This window comes from Tetrao urogallus (genome assembly GCF_951394365.1).
Source record: "Tetrao urogallus genome assembly, chromosome: 1".
NCBI lineage: Eukaryota > Metazoa > Chordata > Aves > Galliformes > Phasianidae > Tetrao > Tetrao urogallus.
In genome coordinates, this window is record NC_136813.1 from 89,839,233 (window position 1) to 89,866,669 (window position 27,437).

The 27,437-nt window shown below is 40.7% G+C and overlaps 1 protein-coding gene across 1 annotated transcript; it reads left to right on the forward strand.

Moving 5' to 3' along the window:
- Nucleotides 1–8,481: 8,481 nt before the first annotated feature.
- CRYZL1 (crystallin zeta like 1) lies at nt 8,482–27,204 on the forward strand (the record flags this gene model as incomplete). Its single annotated transcript, XM_079538073.1, has 12 exons — nt 8,482–8,547; nt 11,427–11,504; nt 12,045–12,117; nt 12,739–12,783; nt 17,254–17,322; nt 18,857–18,990; nt 19,771–19,882; nt 23,506–23,604; nt 24,252–24,373; nt 24,696–24,825; nt 26,421–26,457; nt 27,105–27,204. The coding sequence occupies 12 exons, from the start codon at nt 8,482–8,484 to the stop codon at nt 27,202–27,204; spliced, it is 1,065 nt and encodes a 354-aa protein (XP_079394199.1).
- Nucleotides 27,205–27,437: the final 233 nt, after the last annotated feature.

The window sequence follows — 27,437 nt, forward strand, 5'->3', positions numbered from 1 at the left end:
TTAAGAAGCTATGCAATAGCATTTGTCCACATCCTCAAGAGGATATTTCTTTTCCCCTTCTATTTCCAAAGTCTCCCACAGCAAAACTGACTTGCATCATCTACAGACAATGCAAGTTGCATGCCATCCCATCACATTTAAGCACTGAGTTTAAACAGTACCACCAAACATCCTTGCGTCTTTCTTACGGAATCGGTTCATTTCCGCATTTGATACCTTAAATTCAGCACTGAGTCCAGAGGATTTCATATTTTTGTTTCACAAGAGTGGATTCCAGTTACTGTGCACAGTTCATCCATCTATTCTGATTATGTAAAAAAGAGTGACTAATCAATCTAAAAAGCATGGAATGGTTAAAGAGAAAATGTTGCACAAGCCTTAATGCCATTCAGATTATTCCAGTAAGAGCATAATCAAACATAGCCTGAGCCAGGACACTTGTTATGAGCAAGACTGACTTAAAGATTATAAAAGCATAAAAGCGATAGGAGTCCACAACTTTGGTTTCACACTGACTAAAGAGCTCTCCTTTCAAAGTTCAAGATCACCCTCTTTGTACTACACCACCACTGCACTAAGGGATTTCAGCCATGAGTTGACACTGAGGACTGCCAACAGCACCAAAGCGGCCGACTTCTCACCACAGGCAATCAAAGCTCATCCTTAGTGCCAGCATTACACCAAACACAAACAAGGAAATGACATTTGTCATCTTCCCCTGCCCGTATCATCGTACAGATTGCCCTGAAGCAATATCATTTTATTGCAACCTCACACCACTACAGTGAACACTACACTGGATTTCAAATGAGCTCTTTTCTACCTAAATGATACTGTTTATTCTCTTCAGTTGACAAAGAACTCATTACAACATACAATCACCTCTTTTATCTACGCGAACCATTTGAGGAAAATAATTACAATTTAGACAGCAGTGTTTTCCAGAATTTGCTCTTTGCAAACCTTCATACAGAATTACAGCATCATTTAAACTCCCATTTAATTTTTCCAAGTGCAAGAATGCTCCTGAAAGTCCAGCAAATCTTGAAAGCTGCAAATATATAACTGTATTAAAAGGATAAATTGAAGTTAAAAAAAATTCAGGAATGTAGTAGAAGCAATTTTAAGAGCCCACTGTCCTGCAGAACAGCACGACAGAGTCCTAAAACGGGGCAATTCCTCCAGCTGACCTTACTTAAACTTCTCCTACAAAGCAAAACCAGGTAACTGAGGTTCTGTCTAACTCTCCATTAACTGTGGAATCCCCACAGAACCTGCACATAGCTGAAAGCCATGTGTCTGTGAGGAACTCTTCACAGGTGCATCTATATTTGGTGACATTCTTGTCAGCTCTCAGCTCTGCATGGCTACAAGCACGTGTTCACACTGAACAGCTTGCAGGATCAGGGATTAACAATGTGAAGCTGATGTCTAAACAGTGTAATATAACTAGAACAAGGCAATTGAACTGACCTGTTCAGCCTTTATCTTCTTTCATTGCAGGACTGCCAGAAAAGCCAACATTGAAATTTTGACAGATCCCACCATGACCTGTTAAAAAATATGTTAAGTGTTGCCTCTTACAACCAGATTTACAGGCCAACCCACATTGTCTTGTGCTTGTGAATTTCAAATATAAAGCTACAATTAAGTAAAAATACATGTTTCATGGACAGTTATGATAATTTTTTTTTCTTTTTTAGTAAAGAAAGGATAACGGGAAAACACAAACTTCGCTACATTGAACCTTTAGAGTTTTCAGATCCCTCGTATGCATGAAAACATAATCCACGAGCACTACGTATCCAAAACACAAGGTGTAACATAACATGAAAACAGCCATCTTTGATAAGAATCACAGAATCCTTAGGGTTGGAAGGGACATCTGAAGGCCATTTAGTCTAATTCCCTACAGTGAACAGGGACATCACAGCTACATCAGGTTGCCCAGGGCATGATCCAGCCTCATCCTGAAAGTCTCCAGAGATGGGGCATCAACCACATCTCTGAGCAACCTGTTCCAGTCCCTCATCATCTTCACTGAAAAGATTTCTTCCTTATATACAGCCTAAACCTCCCCTCTTTAAGCTTGAAGCCATCTCCTCTTGTTCTGTCACCACACACCCTACTGAAGACTCTGTCCCCTTCTTTTCTGCATTAAATACTGAAAGGCTGCTATCAGGTCACCTCAGAGCTTTGTGTTCTCCAGGCTGAACAGCCCCAGCTCTCTCTCGGCCTGTCAAGCATCTGAATGACTCTGCATAAATTCAATCTGATCTTTTGAAGTTACACGTGCAGCTGATCTCGTACCAAACTTGTTCAGCTCAATGGGCACCCAAGACTCTCCTGTTTTGTAGAGACACATGACTGAATTAGCCTGCTGGTAATCACTACTGGATTTCTCCTTCACAGTTCAACTGGTAAGGCAAAAGAAAACATGATTTTTAAAGTGTACTAATAACATATCTATGAATTGAACATTTATACAAAGCAAGCTAAACTGTATCTTACAATACAAACAACACAAAGAAAACTCCTGTCCAATTGTTTACAGCAAATCAGTGATTTGTAAGTCTACATCCTTTCAATGCAGATTGGATCCCATCAAAATACAAAAGAAAACCTGGACTCTTGAGCCAACAGACCTTCAGTGACATTATTTTCATAGCATTTCTAGGGCCTGCTTCATCCACACTATTAGTACTGAGAAATGTGAGGGAATATAGAATGGCCTGGATTGAAAAGGACCACAATGATCATCCAGTTTCAACCCCTTGCTGTGTGCAGGGTCACCAACCAGCAGACCAGGCTGCCCAGAGCCACATCCAGCCTGGCCTTGAATGCCTGCAGGGATGGGGCATCCACAGCCTCCTTGGGCAACCTGTTCCAATGTATCACCACTCTCTGAGTGAAAAACTTCTCCCTAACATCTAGCCTAAACCGTACCATGAAGCCAATGATTTTCAAGGATAGCCACAACCCATAAGACTTATTCCAGAAAATCTATAGTATCTAGACTTCAACTGCCAAAACTGTGGTCACTGCACATATCCTGTGGGCACACACAACCACAACGATGGGGGGGAGATTGAGAAGTATTGTGAAAGAGAAATGTGCTGTAGGGATTTAGGTTTTAGGCAATTAATAGTACTATTGTTTTGAAAGTCCAAGCACTTTTTACAGATGCACAACTGTTACAAGTTAGCCTTAGAGAAAAAAAGGAAGGTGACCTCTGAAACGACGCTAGCATTTATCTTATAAACAACACTCGAAAAAGGAAACTGTAAAATCCAACGCATGCAAGTTTAGTATATTTCATAAGAAAAAAAAATAAACTGAGTATTACCATGTCATCTAACTTTTCTGCATCAGAACACATCTTTGGCAACAGAAATAAAAGGAAGAATAGAATAAATTCTTCTTTTTCTGGTGAACTGGCAGGATCTCTCTGTTCACTCCTCCCCAAACACAAGTATTTTTATGGGTGGTCACATTCTATACTGGTCAAAATGTCGTACTGATACTCCAAAATACATTGACAAACTCCAGTTTCAATTACAAAAAAGCCTTTAAGATCAGAAACTAATCTCTCCTACACAAATGGTGCCTGCTCTGCCAAGAACGCAACCACCTCTACCTCCTGCACACACTTGTAGCATTCCAGACAAACTGACTGTAGACAGGGGATCAGCTCTGCATCCACACGCACCTTACCTTTTTTTCATAGAATCACAGGATGGCCTGGGTTGAAAAGGACCACAATGATCATCCAGTTCCAACCCCCCTGCTGTGTGCAGGGTCGCCAACCAGCAGACCAGGCTGCCCAAAGCCACATCCAGCCTGGCCTTGAATGCCCCCAGGGATGGGGCATCCACAGCCTCCTTGGGCAACCTGTTCCAGTGCCTCACCACCTCTGTGTGAAAAACTTCCTCCTAATATCTAACCTAAACCTCCACTGTCTCAGGTTAAAACCATTCCCCCTTGTCCCATCACTATCCACCCTTGTAAACAGCCATTTTTGTTTTTGTATGAAGGATCGGGAAACAGAGTCAGGAATTCTAATTGCCAGTTGCAGTATGTCATAACATACCTACAGCAACAATAACATTCAGAAATAATCAGTGGAATCTGGTATACTATTCTTTAATTTCAGAAAGAGTGCTCTTTAATGCAGGGCAACTACTTCTGGCACGTACCATACTGAAATTTTGGCACCTCACAGGAAAGTTTTATGCATACAAATAGTGTATCATTAGACCTCAGACTAGACCAAAGTTCTAATTGTCTCCTCTACCAGCCAATTTCATGCTATGCAAGTAAAAACAAAACCAACTCTGGGAGTAGGGGCCATTTCAAGTTCAGCAGCTGCATTAAATACAATAGCAACAAGTGTTCAATGTTCCTAGCCGACTACTTGGGTAGAAGCTATGCTGGCTTTATTTTAATGGTAAAAAAAATTCTCATCTCTTTGGTTCCATGCAGATTAATTTGTGAGACATGTCTACCTGAAATGCATACTACAAACACATCTTCCCGCTTGAGATTTATTCTACTGCACCTATTACTACAAGCAACATAAGCACATGTTCAAGGCTGGTAACTCTCAATTATCATTTTTTTCCCTCTCCTCAAACCATTGCTGACACTTTCATTTCAATTCTTTGTTTTTCATCCCATACTACAAACGGAAATTCTTATTTACCCTGGTGTTATCCTACCAAAAACTAAAATTACAATCTATGGTTACAGCACAAAGGTACATCAGAAAAGGCTATTTGGCATCATCATTCACAATGATCTACTTGCTAGATTCGCATTCTTTCCTGAATCCAAATCTAACCTAATTGCATGATTAGAGGTATTAACAAAAGAGCACACAGATTTCCCACCAGCTAACTACAGCAGCAATGGACAGAATAGGCACTTAACTGTATCTTAGTTGTCATTCCACTGAACAGCAATATAAAGGAAAATTAAAGAAAAACAACACAACTCCTCTGAAAACCAACTTATCTTACTGTCTCCGGTTCCAGATATTACAGTGGGAGTACCAGGACTGAAAGGATTAAGTGCGGTTTGAGAAGCAAGTGCAAAGAGCAACCCGCTTGGCTCAGATGAAGTCTGAGCCTAACACACTGGAGAAACTGTTCAGAAACAGTTCATCTGTACGAAACATGACCCCTGTAAGGCTGCCAAAACCAGTGAGGGCATACAAGTGCTAATCACGCGAGCTAAAATGGTCCAGGCTGATTGCCTAAATGTGGATGACCGCCTCGCCTAAATGTAAAGTTAATGAAAAGAAGGCAACTGTTCTCCTTACCAATAGGCAACTAGCACATCTAACTCCCACCACAGGCAAGTACAACTCCTGGCTGCTGCAGCTGGGAGCGTGAATATAGCTGATATAAGGCTCCTCCTTCAATACCATACCCTCCTAATGGGGGCTTGGGAGAAAGAGTGTGCTCATTTCACAATGGAAAGAACTCAGCAATCAAAACTGCTGCATTAGGAACTACACTATATAAAAATGCCATCCAGTTGTATGCATTGAGGGAGGTTACAGGTGACTAGAAACAAAAGGAAGAAGAAAAGATTAGGACCGAGCGTGCAATAACACTGCACAGCCCAACACTCTCCAGAGTCATCAACATGGACACCGAGAGTCTGTTTATTTGACTGAGGAGAAAATACACATATGTGGAGGTTTCCATTAAATATATTTTTTGTTAAAATACTTAACTATCACCTTAAGCATATATTGCCATACTAGATATGAACAAGCAGTGTATCTTACAGCTATAGTGCAGGGTCAGAATGTCCTGATTTGGAAGGGATCCATAAAGACCACTGAATCAAACTCCAGACTCCACACAGCACCACCTAAAATCAAACCCTATGTCTGAAAGCACTGTTCAAACGTTCCTCAAACTCCTGCACATGGGGCTGCGCCCACTGCCCTTCACCTTTGGTGAAGAACCTTTTCCTGATATCCGATAGGGCGAAAAAGGGAAGGGAAAACGGGCAGTTTCCCTGCCCTAAGAAGTACCACACCATCACGTATGGGATGCCACTTATTTTAAAAGGAAAAAGTATTCATTCAACATCACTCTCTTACATCCACAGATGCGATTCCCTATCGCAACACCCGCACCCCAAAGGAAAGCAGAGCTCACAACACCGCTTTCTATGACCCAAACCATCGTTCCTTCCCAAAATAACGGAGCGGTCAATTCGGAACAAAAAGGAAAACCTGTCCGGAAAGTTACCGACGCCCAACGAGAAACGGACGGACCGAACACCGACGGCGCAGCACCGTCCTCCTCCCGCGGTCCCGCGGTCCCTCGGTGCAGTGCCTTCGCCGAGCCCAACTCCGTGCGCGCAGAGGGACACTGCCCCTGGCCCCCCCCCCCGAGGCGCGATGGCTGCCGTGTGACTGAGCCGCGCACGCCAACCGGCACCGCATCGCTCCGCTTCCCCCCGCCCAGGCACGGCCGCAATGGAAAGAATAAATACCAAAAAAAAAAAAAAAAAAAAAAAAAAAAAAAAAAAAAAAAAGAAAAGAAAAGAGAGAGCCCGAGGCCGGCGAGCAGAGGCCGCTCAGGGGGCTCCACGCACCGCGCTGGGGGCACGGAAGGCGGAGAGGGCAGCGAGGCGCGTGTCAGCGCGGCCGCAGCGGGCGGAGGCATTGCGGGGCCGGGGGCGCCGCTGTCCCCACGGCGAGGGAGGGTGCGAGCGCCGGCGGCCGTCGGCCCGAAGCGAGGCGGTACCCCCTCAACCCGTACCTCATATCTGCGCGGGCCGCCGGGCCCCGCTCACACCCATGGCGACGGCGGGGGGGATGGAGGAGCCGGAGCGGCGCCCGCCACCGCCTCCGCCAGGCGCACCATCCCCTCCCGCTGCCTCCTCAGCCGCCGTCTGGCGGGCGGCGAGGGGAGGAGCCCGCACCACGCTCGCCCTCCCAGCCGCCGTAGTGACGCGAGGCCGCGGCCCGCCGCTCAGCCCCGTGACGGGCAGGAGATCGCCGCCAATCAGAGGCTGCGAACTCCGCGGGGACTCCGCCTCCGCCGGCCAATCGGGTTCGCTCTCGCGCCCAGGGGGTCAGCGCGCGGCGAGGGGAGACGGGGGCGAGGGTGGCCGAGCCCGTTTCCCCCACGGCTCCAGTGGGACGCGCCCAAAAGGCGGGGAGAGGGGCGGGGCCGCGGCCGCGAGGAGGCGCGGCTTTGTGTTGCGGAATTAACTCAGCGCCTCTTCATTCTCCTTGCTGCTGGCTGGGTCGCGCAGGGCGCTGCGGCTCACGCCTTCTCCCCGCCAGAGGTGAGTGATGGTGCGCCTAGCCAATCCCGTTTCCGCTTTCACGCCGAGCGCCCAATCGCGAACCTGCTTGCTTCGGTGGGGTGGAGCGTGAGGGCGTGACCCGCGCTCTCCGAAGGGCGCTGAGGTGGGAGCGCGGCGGAAGCAACGGTTCGTCATGGCAACGGCCGGGCGCGGGGCCCGAGCTGTCGGGCGCGGCCGTGTACTTAGGCCCTGAGCCTCGGGTGGGGCTGCCGACCCCGGGTCGGGCTCCGGCTCTGTGTAGGGGACTGCCGCGTGCAGAAATACCGAGGGAGATAGCAGGGGCGTTTGGCGGCCCGAGGGGCAGGCGGTACCCGGAGAAGGGCGCTCGGTGGTGCGGCTGCGGGTTGTGAGCGGGCGTTGGCGCGGCAGCCGCGTTGCTCTGCGCTACAGAAATGGCTGTGATGGGGCCGCTTGATGGGTGCCAGCGTGAGGCCGGGCTGGCTCCCCCTCTGTCTGTGCTCTCCTTCCCCTCGGAACTTGAAGAAACCTGTTTTCAAAAAGATTCTTCTTCATCGCGAGCAGTGTATATCAGAGAGGAGAGCTAAAACCTGAGTTGTGATTCTTGTTGTGTGTGAGGTTCCTGGTGTTCCTGCAGCAGTTTTATTTCCCTTTGTGCTGTCTTTATCTGAGTTGCTCTAACTGCGTGCCTTTCAGCTGGGTGACATGCTCCCCATCCACTGCTGGGCTAACACATCATCCATTGCCTTATGCAGCGCATCTCAGTCCCCAGCAGTTGCTACACTGTTGTCAACAACACTGATGTAATGCGTTGTAGGTAACAGCTGAGGCACTGGCACAGCTGCCCAGAGAAGCTGTGGTGCCCCATCCCTCAAGGCGCTTGAGATGGGGGTTGGATGGGGCTCTGGGCAGCCTGAGCTGCTGGGGGGCAGCTCTGCCCACAGCAGGGGTTGGGGCGGCGTGGGCTTTGTGGCCCCTTCCAACCCAACTCAAGCCATTCTATGGTTCTGTGATTCTATCAAGCTTTATCTCTTTATCTGTTTTAAAATTTATTTGAGAGACTCATTGTGTCTCTGTTGCTTGCAAACAATTGCTATTCTGGTTGGAAATTAATGTAAAGCTTTAGTGGCTTATTTTCTCTGTACTTACTGCATGATTACAGTTACTGTGTCTTTTTTCCAGGTCACCATGAAGGCCTTGTATTGTCAGCAGAATTCATCCGGAGAGGAAATGACCTTTATTTTCCAGGAAAGAGTGAGTTCTAATCATAACAGCACAATTAATCATTCAGTGGAAGAAGGGAGTGAAACTTAAAAAAATAACTGGTGTTATCCTTGAGCAAGCAGGCAGGTAAATAAAGGTAGGAGATAAGCATTTTACCATCATGATGCAGCACTTAGCAAGGGCTGTGCTACATTTCTGCTTGCAGTTTGCTGTCTGCGTTTAAAAACAGCTTTTTTGCCTTGCTGCAAAGCTGGAGTTCGTTTATTTTATGCTCCCTTCTCTTGAGTAGATTTTCTGGTAACTGAAAAAGTAGAAATGTAGCTTGAGAAATTTACCATGTTCAAAGTGTCTCTGCTGTTAATTTTCTTTCTCGTAAGTTCTTTGCTCTTTCCGGGGACTGAAATCACAGTGCAGCCTTTCTCTTAGAAGCGTTGGTAGGTCTCCTCTGTCTAGCTAACCTATCTTCCTGCAACTTGAAAGAGCAAGGAGACTACTACTTGTCTGTCAGATCTAGTTGAAACTACTGTGCTGACCAGTCTTTGTCAGTTTGATGTAAGTATTAATTGAATAAGTATACATGGAAGTTGGTGGCGTAAGACTAAAACAGGATTCTGGCACATGTATATTGATGCAGTATGAATGTTTGTAGAAAAATGCTTACGTGGTTTTGAGGATGTGAACCCATGTTTTTTAAATGAATCTCTTACAGGCACAAAATAAATTGCTACAGATACCCATGTATATTTATGTCACATAGATAGCTAAGTATACCTATGAGCCATATGTCAAAATGAAACAACGTAGTTCTGATAAGAATCTTGCTTGAGTAGATGTAAATTCACAGTAACGAAGCATGTTTAATGAGTTGCTGGAAGAGAAGCATGCAATAAGATGGCTGATTATGATATAACAAGATGCATATTCAGTGAGCAATCTTAAATCCACTTACACTGATCATTAAATAGTGCTTTAGCTGAAAAGGTTTTTTCACCTCTCAGCAACACATCTTTTGTCTCTTCTTTTTAAGAAGACTTCATAACTTCATAACTCCAAGAGTTATGCAGTTATAAGGTGACGTATCAGCTTACTTACCCAGCTGAGAACTACTAATTTTTACAGATTAGTTTACATCTATGTGGTGGCTTCGTGATTACTGGCTCCAACACTGAAGAGGGAAGGGAGTAGACGTAGATGCTGCCAACAGGCAAACCCATCAGCTGTGGTATAGCCATAAGCAAGCTAAATTAAATCTTTAGACTGCAATCCCATATATATTAGTTTTCTGTCCGCTTGCTTATTTTAAGCTCTTCAGATAGGAGCTAATTCTGCAGATATTTGTACCATGAACAGTGCTGTGGAATCCTGATCCCAAATAGAAATAAATTTTGGAAAAAATAAGAAGGAAAACCAGTTGACTGAGGAAATGTTAATGAAACAGCAGCTGGGTAATGAGAAGACAGTTGTTTAGATGAAGAATTTACATAGCAAAGTACCCTAAATGGTGCTTGGTCAAATTGTAATATTGACATGTTTAAGTTACGAAGTCATTAACAAGTTAACAGCACAAACATTTCATTGTCTCTTCTTGTTCCCAAGGTTTGCATTCTTGTGATCTTTTCCTAAAGAAAAGCAATTTTACTCTGTGCATTGTAACAGTACTTTGGTTCACTGACCTAAATGCACCATAGATACAATGCATCCAAAAGAAAATGTGATCTTGAATTTACATAAATTACGTAAATCCCTTAGATTCTAAGTGTTGAGGTTTTGTGTTGTTTTTATTTTTTTGTTTTTTTTTTTTAATCAGAAATGCAGTACTCATGTAGTTCAGCAGTCTAATGGCTTGGCTGTTTTGTGGAACAAAGAATGAGAACCCACTTTGGTTTGTTTGAGGAGAAGGAGGTCAGTCTCACCGGCAAAATCCTTTCCAACTTCAAATGAACACCATGTGTTTAACTGAGCGGTGGTAAGGAGAAAGTGCAGCTCAATACTCCTCTTCCTGAAGTTCCCCTTCACCTTGCTAAGCCTTGGAGAAGGGCAGCAGCTGTTTGATGGGAATGATTTTTAAAAATAAATAAAGGGAAGCTTAAACGTTTAGAAAGACGTCCTGTAGAAACAAAGCTGTAACAGCTTTCTGGTACGTGTTTTGCTTTCAGTTCCAACAGAAGTTTACATCACAGACTGCAGTCTGTGATAGAAATAGATGATTTTGCCTTCAGTAATTTACGTCGCTTTTTAAAAACTGCACAAAGTCAGCAGCTCAGAACTCAGTGTATCTAATTAAATGATTTAAATTAGCACTACTCAACTGCTTAAGATCGGTGCAGATCTCTCTACCAAAACCAAAAGTTGGGATAATCAATGCGGTTTTTTTAGACCTTCTTGTATATTAGATGCCCATCATTTGTGGGACACAACACCAATCCTTATTGGTGCAGTTTCATTGACATCATTGGGACTACTTGAACATTTACCTCAATATGATTGCCCACTATCTCAGACACATGTCAAAATTATCATAAAATTCTCCACCACTCCCACAGCCTAGTTTTAAGATTATAAGTCTGCCTCTTTGTATTTGCTAGACAGGTAACTACATATTAAAATGGTTTGGGGTAAGAATCTGATACTTAACTTGCAAGGGAGAAAAAGGAAAAAAAAAAAAAGCTTCATTACCAATGGAGATTTAGAAAGATCTTGTTGTCAGTTTGTAACAGTATTATACATGTTCTTGAAATGCTGTTGTAAATCCAGTGTGGTATCAGTTTCTTTTCTATGGAAAACAAATTATTGTTCTCGTTCCAGTCTGTTTCCTAGTCAGGACTGTGGCAAAGTGTTTTTAAGAGCTTGAGAAGGATTCTGCTGGCACATTCATGTTACATTGTATGATATATGTTTGTTTGTCCTAGGAAAACCTTCCTCCTACAGGAGACCATGATGTGAAAGTACAAGTTAGAGCCTGTGCGCTGAGCTGGATAGACACAAAGGTATTTGCTTACTTTTTTTTGTAAAAGCCAGAAGTGTTTACAGTTTCCATTGGAGTTCTAAGCCCATGCCTTAGCTGGTAACTGGCACAATTCCATGCGTGCCATCTGAGGATATGGCTTTACTGCTGAGAAACAAGGGGCGGGATTGATGTGGTGTTCTTATACGTCTCTTTAAGTAAAAGGCACCTGAATTTGTTTACTAATTTATGGAGAAAGATCACAGTTTTCATTTGAGTTCTTAAAGTAAAACCCTTTTATCATCCCCTGCATACTGACTTTAAGTCCCAGTTTGGCTTGTCAGCTGATGGCTCCATTTTTATTTCTTTTCCTTTATACACTTCTAAATTTAAATGCAGAAATAAAGTTTTTAATATTAAATGAGGAATGTGTGTGCTTCTTTTTTTGTTGTTGCTTTTTAACCCTAATAATGTTTTGGTAGTGGCCCAGTTTTCCTATTTCAAATCTTAAACACTTTAATATCATAACAAACATGCAAATCTTGAGCTGTGGTGAGAAAATTAAACCAGTATTTTCATTTAGCTCCTGTCAGAAGTGAAATTGGAAAAGGAGCTTCTGCCTGTTGGTCGAGAAATTTCTGGAGTTGTATTGGAAGGTAAGTAGTACAGTCTCCTTGTGAGAGTACGGAGCAAGAATTAAAGCTTGTTAATCCAGGATAAAGAAATAGTGTTTGCACAGTACACATCTTTAATAACAGGATCTACTGTTTGTCTCGTTGATTAGACTTTCCTTAGATCAGTAACGGTACTGAACAGAAAGTAATGGAACCAAACTGTAGTGCTTCATATCTGTTTGGAGCATTTAAAAAAAAAAATGCACTGCAGCTTTCTAGAGAAAATATATTGAGATCTTAGTGTCTTAACTGTGCATGCTGCAGCAACCTTTAAGTAATTAGTAAAAAGTATTTGTTGGAGTAGTGAAGGCATTCAGGAACTTCAGCAGTGATTCATTTGCATATCCATCTTTGATGTGTAGTTTAAAGACTGCATCTTTCAAATGTGTGTGTCTGCTTGCATCTAACTGGGAATGGGCTGCCAAAGAAAGGTTCATTTTCAGTGTGTGCATATTCAATACAAAAGGTGCACTCCTCACTAGCATTAGGGTATCTTTAATTGTGTGTGCTAGCGATAAGCAATGCTGTCAAATGTGTGCTTAATTTCAGCTGTAAATATTTATGCTGGTACTTTCTTCCTTCTGTTCATATATTCTTCGTGAGTTGGGAGAAAGGTGTCCTTCTTTCAGCCTGATGATGAAGTAGCAGGTAAGTCAACACGTTTGCTTTATCAACTCATACAATTAATAATCATTTTATAATGAATGGCTGAGGTTATAGTCATTGCTAAAGCTACAACTGAACGTGTATTTTCAAAGTTCTAACTGCCATCACATGAATCAGCTCCTGTAAATGAAGACTTTAATCTGAAAGTGTTCTCTTAGGGATGGTTTTTGGTTATTAGAGGCAGAAGTTCAGGTCTCCAGCTAACGTGATCTGTAGTAGTCCTGCTACATCCACTGAATCTTGAAGAATATACAGCGAGCATGCATATTCATGTATATAAAATATATGTGCCGGTTAGCCATGCGGGGTGAGTGTTGTAGAGGCAACGTCTGAATGGATAGACAGTGATTAGTTTTTATAACACTACCCTGCTGTATGTAGGTTTCTCCAAAAGTAATGCTGCCTATTTATTTCCACTGAAACTACAGACACAAAGAGCACAATAACACCATTGGACAGAACAAACTGTCAGCTCCAAAGCGCTTTTTTGACATAGTTGCCACCATTAGCAATGTGTTCTCTCCATTGATGAACAAGAACCTGTATGTATGCCACACTTGTAAAAATCAGCATCTACTGCTGGCACACACCGCTCACCACAATGAGTTCCTGGTTAGGTAAAAAAGTCATGAGCGGTTCTAATTTGAATATACAGGTAGGTTCAGTAGTTCTTCTGGATTTTCTGAGCTAACAAAAGTAATGCACGTTCTCAGGTGTTTTGCTAACATTTGAATAGAAACGCTAATTCAAGTTGCTTATTTTTTAGAGTCTTTGTTTTTACTGTACATTAAAATACTTATTGCAGCTCATGAAAGTGGATTTTTTCCTCACTTCCTTTGCTTAAGATGGAGCCTCTGTTTTCTGAGCCCTCTAGGAGGTGGCTAACATATTGTTATCAGAAAAGCCCATCAGATGGGCAAGTGGTAGTCACTGTACTTTTGTGGTTTGGTTTTTTGCTGTTGAGAATGGACTTCCAAGTCAATCACATGGGAGGCGATTGGGGCTTTTCCTGTTAGAACTTTGGCAGAGCTTTCTTATAATTGGCTTCAGATTTAGCAGAATTTTGGATTATTATTATTATTATTAATTTACCATAGAAAGTCTAATTCTAAAAGGTTGGAAATAGCATTCCAATTATGGGATGCAGAAATGGCTTGCCAATGTTAAAGCAGCACAATTATGGCAAAGCATTTTCAAGTCTTGTAACACAAATTACTTTGAACTATGAGTAGTATCATTATTGTGAACAGCATTGCTCATTTGGTTAAAAATCTGACTCACATGCTGCATCTGTTGAATGTTCTAAAATATTTGTTTCCATCACCTTTTGTGGTAGCTGAAAGAATGCAGTTTCAGTAAGTAATTAAGGAAAAAACACCCCAGAAAACCAATCTGTGTGTCTGAGAAAGCCAAGCGACACGAGTGACGGTCTAAGTGACTGTGGGAAGGTGTTAAGGTTTTTGTTTGTTTCTGTGGGTATTTTATTTATTTATTTATTTATTTATTTATTTATTTATTTTGTGAAATAAGACTTAATTTCATTCTTATTCAAATACGGAAAAGTGATTTGAAGCATTTGAGCTGCTTCAGTGTCAGCCTGACTGTAAGGGAATGGAATCGGTTATGGAATCTATTCTGGGTTTGTGAGAAAAGCAGATTCATTTTGTCTGATTTATGTGTTTATCCAAGTTGACTGTGTTGGGTTTTTTTTTTTATATTTCAATACTGAATGTTTGCAAATGCAGCTACAGAAGAATCGAAATTACAGTTCTGGAAAGGGGAAGGCAAAGAAAAACAGCATTAAATATTTTTAGCTCTGAAAAAAAGAAGCCCTCTTCTTTGTTTTTAAACACAATCTCGCAGCATTGCTTATCAAACAGTTGTTCATCCTTATGTATCCAATATAGATGCTGTAAAGATGAAACACAGGAGTGAAATATCTTTTCCTACAGTAAATCTTTTTTCTAACAACTGTGCTTCCCAGTTATTGTTGAGAGCTTATTTTTAATTAATAAATGAACAGATTTGAAAAAAAGAATATAGCTACCACCAAATGGTTTGGTTATGTCTGTATTTAATAACATCAAACTGTCCCAAGTTGTCAGAAACGTATCTTTATCTAAATTGCATGAAAAAGCCTGTCCTACTGTCAAGAACTACAGTCCCGCTATGTGCTTCTGAGTTCATGAGAAATAATGTGGTGAGATTGGCTTTATTTATAAATCTACTCTTTTGTGTGGAAATCATACTGTGTTCACTGCAACTACCTGGTATGTTACATCTTTAATCTGTACCTAAAATCATAGCAAGTGTTTCTCTGTTTTGAAGGTTTTTTAATCCTTCTTTGAACTTCCAGATAAGATTATTTATCTATATAATGTATTCTTTTTTCATAGCCTTATGCTTGGTTCCAATAAACAGAGAGAACTCAGACCAACCGTTTTGAGATTCATTATTGACTTGTCAAAGTTAGTTGTGTTGTTGTTGTTTTTTTTCCTCTCAGAACCTTTTTAGAAATTAATTATGCCTTGCTAGTCATTAAAACAAGCACAGGAGAAAACAGAGCTACATCAGCTGTAACTACTTGCAGACATGAACCTAAATACAGTATATATCTGTTTAAATATTATGATGGTTAGCAATTTGAGTGGCAGTTCTACATGCCTCGTTACTGAATGAATAAATAAAGGCATGAAAGCCCTACACTGTGTTGAGTATTTCTGACAAATAAGGAGAAAAATCTGACTTTGTACTTGTGTCAAATGCTTGGTGTGTATAGCATGCATAACCTTTAGGTCTCTACTTGATGTTGGAGCTTCTGGAAGCATTATTGACGGATGTTGAGTTAAGGGTGCAGTTATTTAAGAAGCCATATCTCTTTGCTCAGTGTAAGGGTCATATTTTTGTGCACGGTTTTAGAGACGCTGGAATCAGTGTGAGTGGACAGTGATGTGTCTTGGAGGCTGCAACATACATTATCTTCTAACACTTCAGCACATTTGTACCAGATCTTTTGCATCTCTTGAGAAAAGGAACGTCTTCATGTATTATTTGGTTTGCATTTCCTATTTTGAGGTTTAGAATGCAAACTGTTCAAGGTGCCAAGGCTATTTTAATTTACTATAAGGATATCCTTGTTAACATTTAAAATACGATATTGTATTAATCATCAAAATCTAAGTGCTTTAGGATAGAGGAGGGATTTCTTAGGAATGTTGTTCATAGATGTTAGCATTCTGTATATTGCTTTAAACAGGGGATAACTAAGTTGTAAAAGTAAAATGGAATTGATAGTAATGTTGCAAAGAAAGTGTGTTCTGAGATTCTTGCCCTTCTTGCATTATTACTAGCTCCTGAAGCGATCTTCTAGGCACTTTATTGTCGTTCTATTAAAGAACAAACAAAAAACTTTGAGAGATTTGAAAATGAATCCTGAGCCCATCATTTTTTAGTGGAAGTTATGACAGTTTGGTGGAAATATCAGCCAGGTGTGCTGAGGATTATGTGATGAAGCCCTTGTTTTGATCTAAATGAAGCGTAAGATTTGAATGGGGGATAAAGGGGGCAGTATTAAGCATCTTACCAAGGAAAAAGGACACACAACTTCAGAAGACTGATTGGCTGCCAGAAACTATTGCTTATGCACCTTCTTTTTTGGCCGAAAGTTTGTCGTAACTCTTCTTCTTGTCCATTCTGTGTTTGCTTTCTGCCATCTTCAGGTGTTTTTTACCTTTGATTCCTCTTCTGCATTCTAACTTTTAAAACTTATTGTCACTTATTCTTGATTGTTCTTCCTCTGCTCCTTTCTGTCCCTTTTTTTTTTTTTTTTTAATTGCTCTTGCCAATGGCATCCTTACCTCTGGTCTTCCATCCTGGTGACTGTAGCCGTAGTGTTGCTTGGTCTGCAATATGAGGGCCTGATTTTCTTTCCTGTTAGCCATGGCCCAAAGCAGAAAGCAGAGCACTAATCAGAGAGGAATGCGAAGTGTGTTCAAACATGACCTGACAAAAATTAGCAGTGCTTGTAGCAAAAAGCATTATGTCCCAATTCTTTATCTCCCTGACCTCAAAGTGCTGTTTGGAGTACCTCTGAAACAGTCTTGTGCTCTCTTCCCTATTGAGGTTACAGGCTCTTACCTTACCAAGTTTTCTTAAACTACTGTAAGTCTGAAAAGAGAATAATAGAACCACAGCCCAAGTGGAACGGACAGTTTCATTAGGAGCTTGTTTTGAATCATAGAATCACCAAGGTTGGAAAAGACCCACAGGATCACACAGTCCAACCATCCACTGATCACCAATAGCTCTCACTAAACCATGTCCCCCAACACAAAGTCCAAATGTTCCTTGAACACCTCTGGGGTCGGTGACTCCACCATCTCTCTGGCAGCTCATTTTGGTTATAGTGTATGTCTGTTTGAAATTAAATATGTTTACTCTTCTTTTCCCCAGGAATTTTGCCCCTGGATTCTGAAGAGTCTGGTCTTTGTGAAGTTGTTCTAGTTCATGAGCATTATTTGGGTATGTCGTTTATATGTTTTGCTAATATATCTTACTGTACTTTTGGCATTCAGTTTGGCTTTTCTAATAGGGAGCTAAGTAATTTCAACTTCTAAATACATTTTCTAGCAGCATTCAGGCATCCTGTCTACCTATTCATAAAAGCATTGAACACCATGTACTTTCAGAATCTTTTTCTTTCCTGTTATCATTTAATGGGTTAATGTTTGCCTAAGCCATTCAAGCAGACTCATCTTTTTTTATTTCCTTCTAAATTCCCTTCCCATTGCTTGACTTTTACTTTCCTCCTTTTCCACGCCTCACCTATCAAAAAGAATTAAGTAAAAAAAATTTGCATTTTTTCCTCAGTTTGATCCAATCCAGGATCGTCATGATTGAACGATGATAATCATCGTTGTGATTATGTTAACAGATGGGATAAAATTAGGAGGCTATAAATTGGAGAAAGGAATTTTTAGGGATTGAGGATCCTGGAAAACCCTATATTGAAATGTTCTTTTCAACTGCTGTGACTTTCCAGTTCCCACTTCTTGGGCATTGAGTGTCTTTATGTATGGAACACTGAATTGAGGAATCTCTGTGCTTCTCCCAACCACTTGTTGTGTTACTTTGAGTAAGCTGGTCTTGTTCAACTTTGTTTCTGTTGTATTTTTATGACTATCTGTGATCTCAGTTTCTACAGTTAGAAGGGGACTCCTTTAAGTTTGTTTGTGTCAATACTAAATCCTTATTTTACTGTTTAAAATGTGATAAAAGATCAATTCCATGGTTGTTTTTTTTTTTAATATGCATGGGATAAACAATACTTGTTTATGTGAACTTGCTTGGGAAAAAAGTCTTTCTGACTGACTTTGGCAGTTTTTGCACAGGAAACTATGGACTCATGGGGATGCAAAAGCTTTGTTCCTTCTAATACTTAAAAGTCCAAATACAGAGATCTTTGCTGTCTTATAACTATTTGCAATTGCTATAGGCTGAAAATGTTTGCCTTTTTCTTCTTTTCTGTTTTTTTCCTCCCCTTTTTTAGCTGTCAGTGCTTTACTTTGTGCTAGGTAGTAACTGGCACAAGAGAGTTGGTGCTGATGATAATTCCTAGAATTTTTTTCCTGCATGTGGATAAATGTTCTCAGGAGATTGCATTGCTGATGTTGTTACATAGCTCCTCTGGTTCAGACGTAACTGTCAGTTCTAAAGAGCTTGTAGAGGTAGACCAGGCTTTTCAAATCTTCCTTTCTGGTGCCTCAAAAGGATGATGCTTGCCTGTGCAGTTCTATGCCAGACTTTTGGCTGGTCTGTGGTGATTTTCTCACTTATTGTCAAGCTTTCTGCTAACTCATATAAATTGCCTACATTAAAAATGATGCTCGAACTTGGGGTTTCTAGTTTACAAAGCTGTTCACTAGTTCTACCTCTCTACGTGTTTAAGCATGTGGATAAAACTGGAAAACACTCTTACCATCTCGAGTGAAACGTTGGGAATTTGTTGCTTTTCTCTTTTTCTGTGTCTGATTTTATTTTTCTTTCTGTCATTTAGTTCATAAACCAGAAAAAGTTTGCTGGGTGGAAGCAGCGGCAACTGTTCGTGATGGTGTCCGAGCATACACAGCTTTACACTACCTTTCACAAGTCTCTCCTGGAAAAAGTGTCCTTGTCATGGACGGAGCCAGTGTAGGTAACAACTGTGTCATAATAAAACAGTTTCAGTAGGGATGGCCTCTGCCATAGCAACTGTCTTATCACCAGAAACATTGGATTTTTTACAGCATACTGAGCTTATCAAACTCTATTCTTGTCCTGTCGGTGCCCTGAGCTTGATGGGTTAGTGGAAGGGCCCTCCCACATGAGATGCTGAGTCAAGAATATAATCTTTGCATGTTGTGTTGGCAGTGAGGAGGTAGTTCTTTTCTGCTGTTTTACTTTGACATAGTTTTACGCTAAGCCTTCAGGTGAAATTGGGGGAAAGTGCCTTAAGTTTTCATTCCTATCCCACCAATGCTTTTTAACTTTCTTTAGATATAAATAATTTCATTTGCATTTCTGCAATCCTTACTGCTGATGAGGATGTGGAGCTTGCCAAAGCCGAAATTTGTTAATGTAAATGCAGATGGAGCTGTTTTCTTGGTTCCTTCAACAATCAAGCGAGTGCAAAGCTAGAAGTTACAATTGCAGCTACAGTACTTACATTTTTCAGCTATTTTGTTGAGGAGGAGACCTAGTTAGCTCCTAAATGTATTCATAGCTTTCCAGTCAAGGAAGAAGACTCTTTGGCTTCACTTGAAACTGAAGGCAGGTCTGTGAATATTCAGATTTTATTCAAGATGTTAATTCACTTTTAGATATTCTTCTGACTTCTCCTGACTGTCCTTGCAATATAACTTTTCTTAAATTCTTGCTGTAAATAAGCCTATCTGCTTCTTTGTTGTTTGTTGTTGTTTGTTTTTTCTCCAGCCATTTGGTACGATAGCTATTCAGTTAGCACAGCATAGAGGAGCTAAAGTAATATCTACTGCCTACAGTCTTGAAGATAAGCAGTACCTGGAGAGGCTTAGACCTGCTGTGGGTAAGTTGTGTTCTTCAGAACTGAAGTTTAAGCATAAGGAGGACTTCCTGAAATTCTTTTACTCTGGAGGCTTATTTCAATAGCTTGAAAACTGAAACACAGGTTTATAAATAGTTTAATTAAATAGTTTTAAAACTTATTTTGTACTCTATACATATTTAAATTCTCTTTCAGTACTTAATGGAATTTTTATTTTTAATTTAATTTTTAATTCTCCATTATTCATCATTATGGTGATGACTCTCTGAGTACTTTCCATCTCACGTAGTGCTGACTTTAGTGCTGACTTTTGGCCTAGCCGCTCAAAAACCTTTTCACTTGATAAAATTGTTGCTTGTGAACAAGAAGAAAGCATTATGATCACAAGTATCACAGGCTGTAATCTATGTACCCGAACCAGAGTTCACATATAATTACGTGCTTGAGATCAATTCTTAATCAGACTCCAATTTCTTCTAGTAGCATTTTATCAAGCTGTGTGGCAGCTGTTTCAAGTACTGTTGCAGCTGTAAAATGATGCATGTTTTACAGTAGTTGGATGCTCAAATGCTTTGTTGGCTGTTTATGAGAGTGGATAGTGATGGGACAAGGGGGAATGGTCTTAAACTGAGACAGGGGAGGTTTAGGTTAGATGTTAGGAGGAAGTTTTTCACACAGAGGGTGGTGATGCACTGGATCACTGAATGCACTTGGGCACCAAGTTGCCCAAGGAGGCTGTGGATGCCCCATCCCTGGAGGCATTCAAGGCCAGGCTGGATGTGGCTCTGGGCAGCCTGGTCTGCTGGTTGGCGACCCTGCACACAGCAGGGGGGTTGAAACTGGATGATCATTGTGGTCCTTTTCAACCCAGGCCATTCTGTGATTCTATGACTTTTCGTTTGCTAAAGGAGCTTTGCATTAAAGAAAATACTTGCATTCACCCATGACTTCTATTTCTATCCTGATACTTCAGGTTTTCTCTTTTTCTCCTTCAAATTAAGAATGCTACTTGAAATGTGGGAAAAGCCTCAGTAAAAGCTACCAGCATCTTTTCTGATCAACTTTTTGTATTCCAGTGCTGCGGAGTTGAGGAGAGTAGAATATTTCTTTATCCAGACTGTTCTAAAATAAAGGATAGCATTACATTAGATACACAGATTCCAGATTAATTGCAGCCCATGAAGTCTGATGTAAAGTGAACAAGAGGTTAAAACTAGTTTCTGATGCTTCCTCTTCAAAATGATGAGTCTGATACGGTATAATCAACAGGTTTAAATTCTTAAATGCACGATTTTTTGGGTTTTTTTTGTCATTCAAAGAAGTATGCATAAAAGCAGTGGTGGCTGTTGTAAGAATGTCTTGATTTACGAGTAGTTCCATGGAGTCAGTTACATCTGCATGAATTACAGTCACGTGAAAATACATAAGAGTTAAGACGAGATGTGATTTCAGAAGATAATGCCAATTGTCTCTGACTCCGACTCCTTTCTCTTTTGTTGTTTTGCTTAGCAAAACTATTTGCAGTCTTGGCTTTCCGAGTGGAGAATTACAGCTGTTCTCAAATCCCAGCTCTAGGTCTGAGTGACTTGTTAAAACCAGGCATTGCTGACATGCAGGTGCACTTCCTATTGTCCCTATGTTCTCCCTGCTGGCTCAAGAATCATAAGCTAGCAGAGCGATGAAATAAGCCAGACAGCTGTTCTTTAGACACTGAGAGAACAGAGTTCTTGTCAATTTGAATTCCTTTCTGGCTCCTGAGAACAAAACTGGCAGTGGAAGCACAGAGCCAACATAGAATGCATGTGCATGCTGGGGCTGCACGTTCACACACATCTGCACTGCTGGAGAGTGATTCATTTCTAGCCTACCAAGCAAACTTGTAGCTCTTCCCGTAGTAGCTTTGGAGTGCTGATAATGCAGCAGGAAATGAAGTGCTGTGCAGAGGTTCTTGCACAACAGGAGGGAGAGAGGCACTTTTTGCTGTCTGACCTTAATGATCTTCAGCAGGGTGCTGCCAAGTGTTGTGTTGGGAATGTCATTGTTCCTTTTAGAACCCTGCAGATTTGTGTGTATAGATTTTTTTATATTTTGTATTTTTTTCAGTAATCTGTGGAGTAAATACTTTTACAGTACAAAGGGGGGAAGTATGCTGATGCCCACATTTCAGACTAGAGACAAAATATTAAACAATGTGATAAGTTAATGTTAGAAAATGAAAGATTTATGTAAGAAATATGTAAATCCACACAGGCTCATCATAGAATGGCTTGGGTTGGAAGGGATCTCAAGGATCATGAAGCTCCAACCCCACTGCCACATGCAGGGCAACCAACCTCCACATCTAATGCTAGACCAGGCTGCCCAGAGCCACATCCAGCCTGGCCTTGAATGCCTCCAGGGATGGGGCATCCACAGCCTCCTTGGGCAACCTGTTCCAGTGCATCACCACCCTCTGTGTGAAAAACTTCCTCCTAACATCTAACCTAAACCTCCCCTGTCTCAGGTTAAAACCATTCCCCTTGTCCCATCACTATCCACCCTCATAAACAGCCATGCCCCTCCTGTTTATATGCTCCCTTCAAGTATTGGAAAGTTATGGGTTTTTTGTTTGTTTGTTTTTAATTTGAATACAGGAAATGTTGGTATGAAATTACTATGAAGTTATGACCATGTCTGTTGTTTTTGGCCAGATAATTTGATTGCAATGAAAAATACTAAGTGATAAAATTTGAGTACACCTTAGTATTTGAACAGAGGGGGGAAAAGGAGTATTTCTTAATATTCTTCCGAATGATCAGTTTCTTGCAATCTTTCTTCTTTTCATTCCTCGTCCCCATGCTTAAATTCAAGAAGGTATGCAGCAGCCTTTAGTGAGTAAGTGCACTTGGCAAATTTGAGTTTAGTTCATTGTGCTTTGGAAATGAGCCTCTAAATTTCATTATTGCAATTGTCATTTTGTCAAGAAGTCTTTGGCCTTTATAGTTTCTATAGAAGAAACTTCTACTTCTCTGCCCTTGTTCCTGGCGCCTTCATTTCTTTTCATATCCATCTGTAAGTACGATGTCGTTCATACCTGAGAAAAATTAGTGACTTTCAGATCAGGAATATCTCAAAAGGAGATGCAGAGACTTCTAGCTGCATATTTATTTAATGACCCAGAGGGCCGTTCACTTATTTTAAAAATAATGCATTAGGTAATACCTTTAATCAGCTTATCCATGCCATGAGATAGGGGGTGATGCTGCTAAGCATTATTTTAAAAAGAAGATGGATATAATGAGATTAAAAATCTTGCTGCAGTCATCAGAAAAGTCAAGTCAGCAGCTCATTAGTGACTGAGCTTATTGGGTTTTACGCACTTACTTCTGATGTTGAAGATGAAATTGCATGTTAGGAAGAAATATTGAAGTCTGTTTATACAAAAAAAAAAGTAAATGAAGTTTTTCTTCTCAATTAAATTTAATCAATGTTTTCATTTTGGTTTTCCCTGTTTTGGGAAATGAAAAGAACATTGATTGGGCTTTCTGACTTAGCTACAAACTTACTCATAATACAGAAAATGGGAGATCTTCATTCTGCTGTGAATCTGAACTCTGTGGCTCTGTGGTTTTCTTGTAACCAGCTGAATGTATTGCTTTGTCTAGCTCGGGTGATCGATGTGTCAAATGGAAAGATAGATGTGGCAGAAAGCTGCTTGGAAGAAACAGGTGGCCTGGGAGTGGATATTGTTGTAGATGCTGGAGGTATGTAACTGATGTGAACATGGTCCTCAGAGTAGCACCAAGTGTTTTATTTCCAAGTAGTAAATGTGGAAGTTACATCACCTCAAAACCTTGTCATCACTTGATCCCATGTAATTTTATGGAGGTGTCTTTACTCAGCAGACCTCCTTCAGAAAGATCCTTGTATTACCTCTAGTGGAAGTATCTCGAAATATTAGGGATCAGTAAATTGGTCTGAAATGCTTCTTCTTTACTTAGAGCTGAAAAGAAGTGGTGTTTAGAAGTACATCTGTGACATCACTGCTTACACTACCTTAGAGATCATCTTTCTACAACAGTCGGAATAGCTGAGAAGTCTGGTTGCAGTAATTAAAGAACTACTTAGTCCCACTGAAATATCTTGAAAGCAGATTGTATTGAATTTCCTGAATCTTCTGCTGTCTCTGATAGCCCCACGAGGCCAACAGCGGAACTGAATTCTAGTTCTGTTGCAGGCAGCCGTCACGCAGTGTGTGCGTTCAGGTGAATATATTGCAACTCTTTTGTATCTGAAGTCATGAGACTGAAAGAACCCCAAGATGCATGTTTTTCATATGGGAAAAGATAAGCATTTCATTTTTGATGACGATTGTTTTCTTCTGAGCTTGAATGTCCTTCTATTTTTCCAGTAAAATTATATAGTGCTGAAGATGAATCAGCTTCAAAATCCCAGTTATTGCCTCATAAGCATGATATCATCACTCTTCTTGGTGTTGGGGGAAACTGGATAACAACAGAGAGAAATCTTCAGGTAAAGAGACTGTATCGATCACCAGGTTTGTTTATACTGCAGTATGTGGCTGAATGGCTACCCTCTATTAAATGACATCAATTTTCATGGCCAGAAAATGAAAAGCATTCCAGTTTAGTAATGCTCTTTTTTTTTTTTTTTTTTTTTTAATATTTTCCTTCGTGACAATTTTGGAGCTCCCTTCCCTAATGTAATAAGTTAATAGCTTGGCTATTAACTATTGTCTGTTTGTTTTATAACCATAAATGTAAATTAACCATTTAATCTTTATTTTTGTACAGGAAAATGTAACTAAATAACACATTTCTTCATTCTGTTTAAGCTGGATCCTCCAGACAGTCATTCCTTGTTTCTTAAAGGAGCCACAGTCTCCTTTCTAAATGAGGAGATATGGAACTTGTCCAATATAGAGCAGGGGAAGTATCTCTATATCCTTTTGATGATAGTTTTGAGTAGTGACTGCTAAGGAATGGATGGAAATGTAACACATTAACTAATAAATCATCTTCTGTTCCCTCCTGTGACCTCAGGCTTAAGGTCAGCACAGAGCAACGTACAGTGTAACTTCAGTGTAACTGAAAATATTTAAAGCTAGTCTCTATATACTTTCTAAATAGGAAGTAAAAAGTAATGGTGAAAGGCAAAAATGCATTCTGGAAAAAACAGTGGTTTTGTTTGAGGCAATTAAGTGAAGCCCTACAAGTTTTTACATTGTACATGAAGTATTTTGGACATATGTATATTTTTGGTTGTGTTGAGATGTATCACCTGTAAATGTTAATGCAATCAGATTAACTGTAAATGTTAAAATATTTCAGCTTCGTAATCTCTCTGTTATCTGCAGTGTTGTGTGCGTAACATTTAATTGAGGGAAGATGTGGGTGTGGACAGAGGTGTGCTGCCTTCATTTGCATTACCAACGTGTGGCCTTTAAGAAGGTGGACCTGGAGCTTTTTGCTGACAGGGCAGTGCTCAGTGGGTTGCTTCCTGGAATGGTTGTGGCTTTAAGGACCCTCCCTGTTCTGCACTGCAGATTGAGATCTGCTGAATCACTTTTGCAGCTTAGCAGAGCAGCAGAGGCAGGTGAGGATTAAGTCATTAGGCTTGTCAAAGGACTGACTATACTGTGAAGAAGTCCTCCCCTCCTCCACTGAACTGCAAAGTAGATTAGGCAAGGGCAGGCACACTGAGGGATCTATTTATGGGATATAGGTTATCAAACATAGTGTTATCTTTTGGTACTTTTGTTGAACTTAAAGTAAGCTGACTAAAACACATCTTCTATTGTCTCTCCTAATAACTGCAGCACCTTTCATCACCACTTCTTTAAAAGCTGCAAAGAAAAAGTCTGCTTTTTGATAGCTCTGTATCTTGTGAAATTCTTGACCCTATGGCACTGACGCCTTACCTGAAGAAATCACAAGGTGATCTTTTTCAAATGCCTTGAGCTTCAAATGTTAACCAGGTTGCTCTTAAGATGAAAAAAGGAAGATTATTTTTTCAGAGTTTCATGTGGGCACTAAATACAAAATCATCTGTTGCATCGCTCCAAATGTTATGCATTAGCACGGAGATTCCTTTAAAGGTGTACAATGTTGCTCCAAGGATTTATAAGCTCTGCTGCACTCCTAACTTTGTTCTGTTGCAGTTTTTTTTTTTGTCTCAAACTTCTGCACGAACGGTAGGGGTAGTTTAATCAGTACCAAAGTCAGTTGTCTTCAGTGTGCAACAAGTGTGCAGTTGCCATTCTCATTACTTAGTGCTGTGCTTTACTTTACTTCCTGTAGACTGCATTTGCATACTGTAACTCTTTGCTTTATCTTTTTTATAATAATTCTTTTTTTCATTTCTACAAGCCAGGAAAGGTTATTCTGATACATCAACCCTTGCGTAGATCAGGTCTAACGGAGTTACAGTTCATTTTTGTTTTGTCTCGATCCTGCTGGTTTCATGTGAACAGTGGGCTCTTAGCAGCAAACCCAACTGTTGAAAGAATTATCTGTAGATATGCTGTTACCTTGACAGAGCTCGTAGATACGCATCTTAGAAGATATAATGGAGAAATTATCAAGCGGTATTTTCAGGTAAGAAAGATGATCGCTTTTATTTTTATTGAGTAGAAATCTCTTGCCAGCATAGCAGATCTAAGTTGGGATGTTGAGGAAAGGATGCCTCAAATAGCTTATGTAGAACTGTTTGTGATCTGTTTATAATGTAGCAGGCTAAGCCTGGGGAAACTTGGTAAAATCTCTGATTTTGCTGATGGCAAAATTTAGCAGAGGCAGCGCATTCTTTTCTTGGTGGAGGAAGAGCATATATCTGACTGCTCAGCAGTGTGTCTGACTGAGAAATGGGGTTGACTGTAAAATTCAATGGCTCTGTCTGATATTCCTTTGTAAGAAGAGTGACAGCCTTATTAGATAGAGCCATAATGAGGTGAGAATGAAAGATCCTTCCTATTAATGTGGGCTAACAGTATTGCTGTAGAGCAGAAGTTTTCCCACCACCACCTTTTCCTCATCATTAGAAAGATATATATTTATCTTCTGATTCCTATTTGCTTTAGGGCCCTTTCATTCTTTTGCCTATCCAAGCAAAGCAGTAAAACATTCGTTATGTTTAAGGAGCAAAGTTTACATAGTGAAAGTAAAGTCTATAGCAGTAGTCCTAGAATGTTGCTATTGATCTGAGCATGCTCAGCAAACCAGTCTGACGTTCTGTTCCATTTTAGGCCTCAGCTGGATGAACCAATTCCACTGTATGAAGCCAAAGTCTCTATGGAAATAGTTCAGAAGAATCAAACAAGAAAAAGACAAGTCATTCAGTTCTAACACACGAATTCCTGACTTCTAAACCCATGGAAGATAAAGAAATGTAATGTATTTCAGAAGTAAACTAGTGTACACTTTCAAGTAGTTCTGTAACCAGAATTTAAAGATCTTCTGTACCTCAGCACAAATGGTCTGTGAAGCTCCTGGGACTTGAGAGGTTTTTTGATCCAGTTGAGTAAAATGTTCCCATCAGCAATTTCTAAACGGGCGGTCTTGACGCACAAATCTTGGCT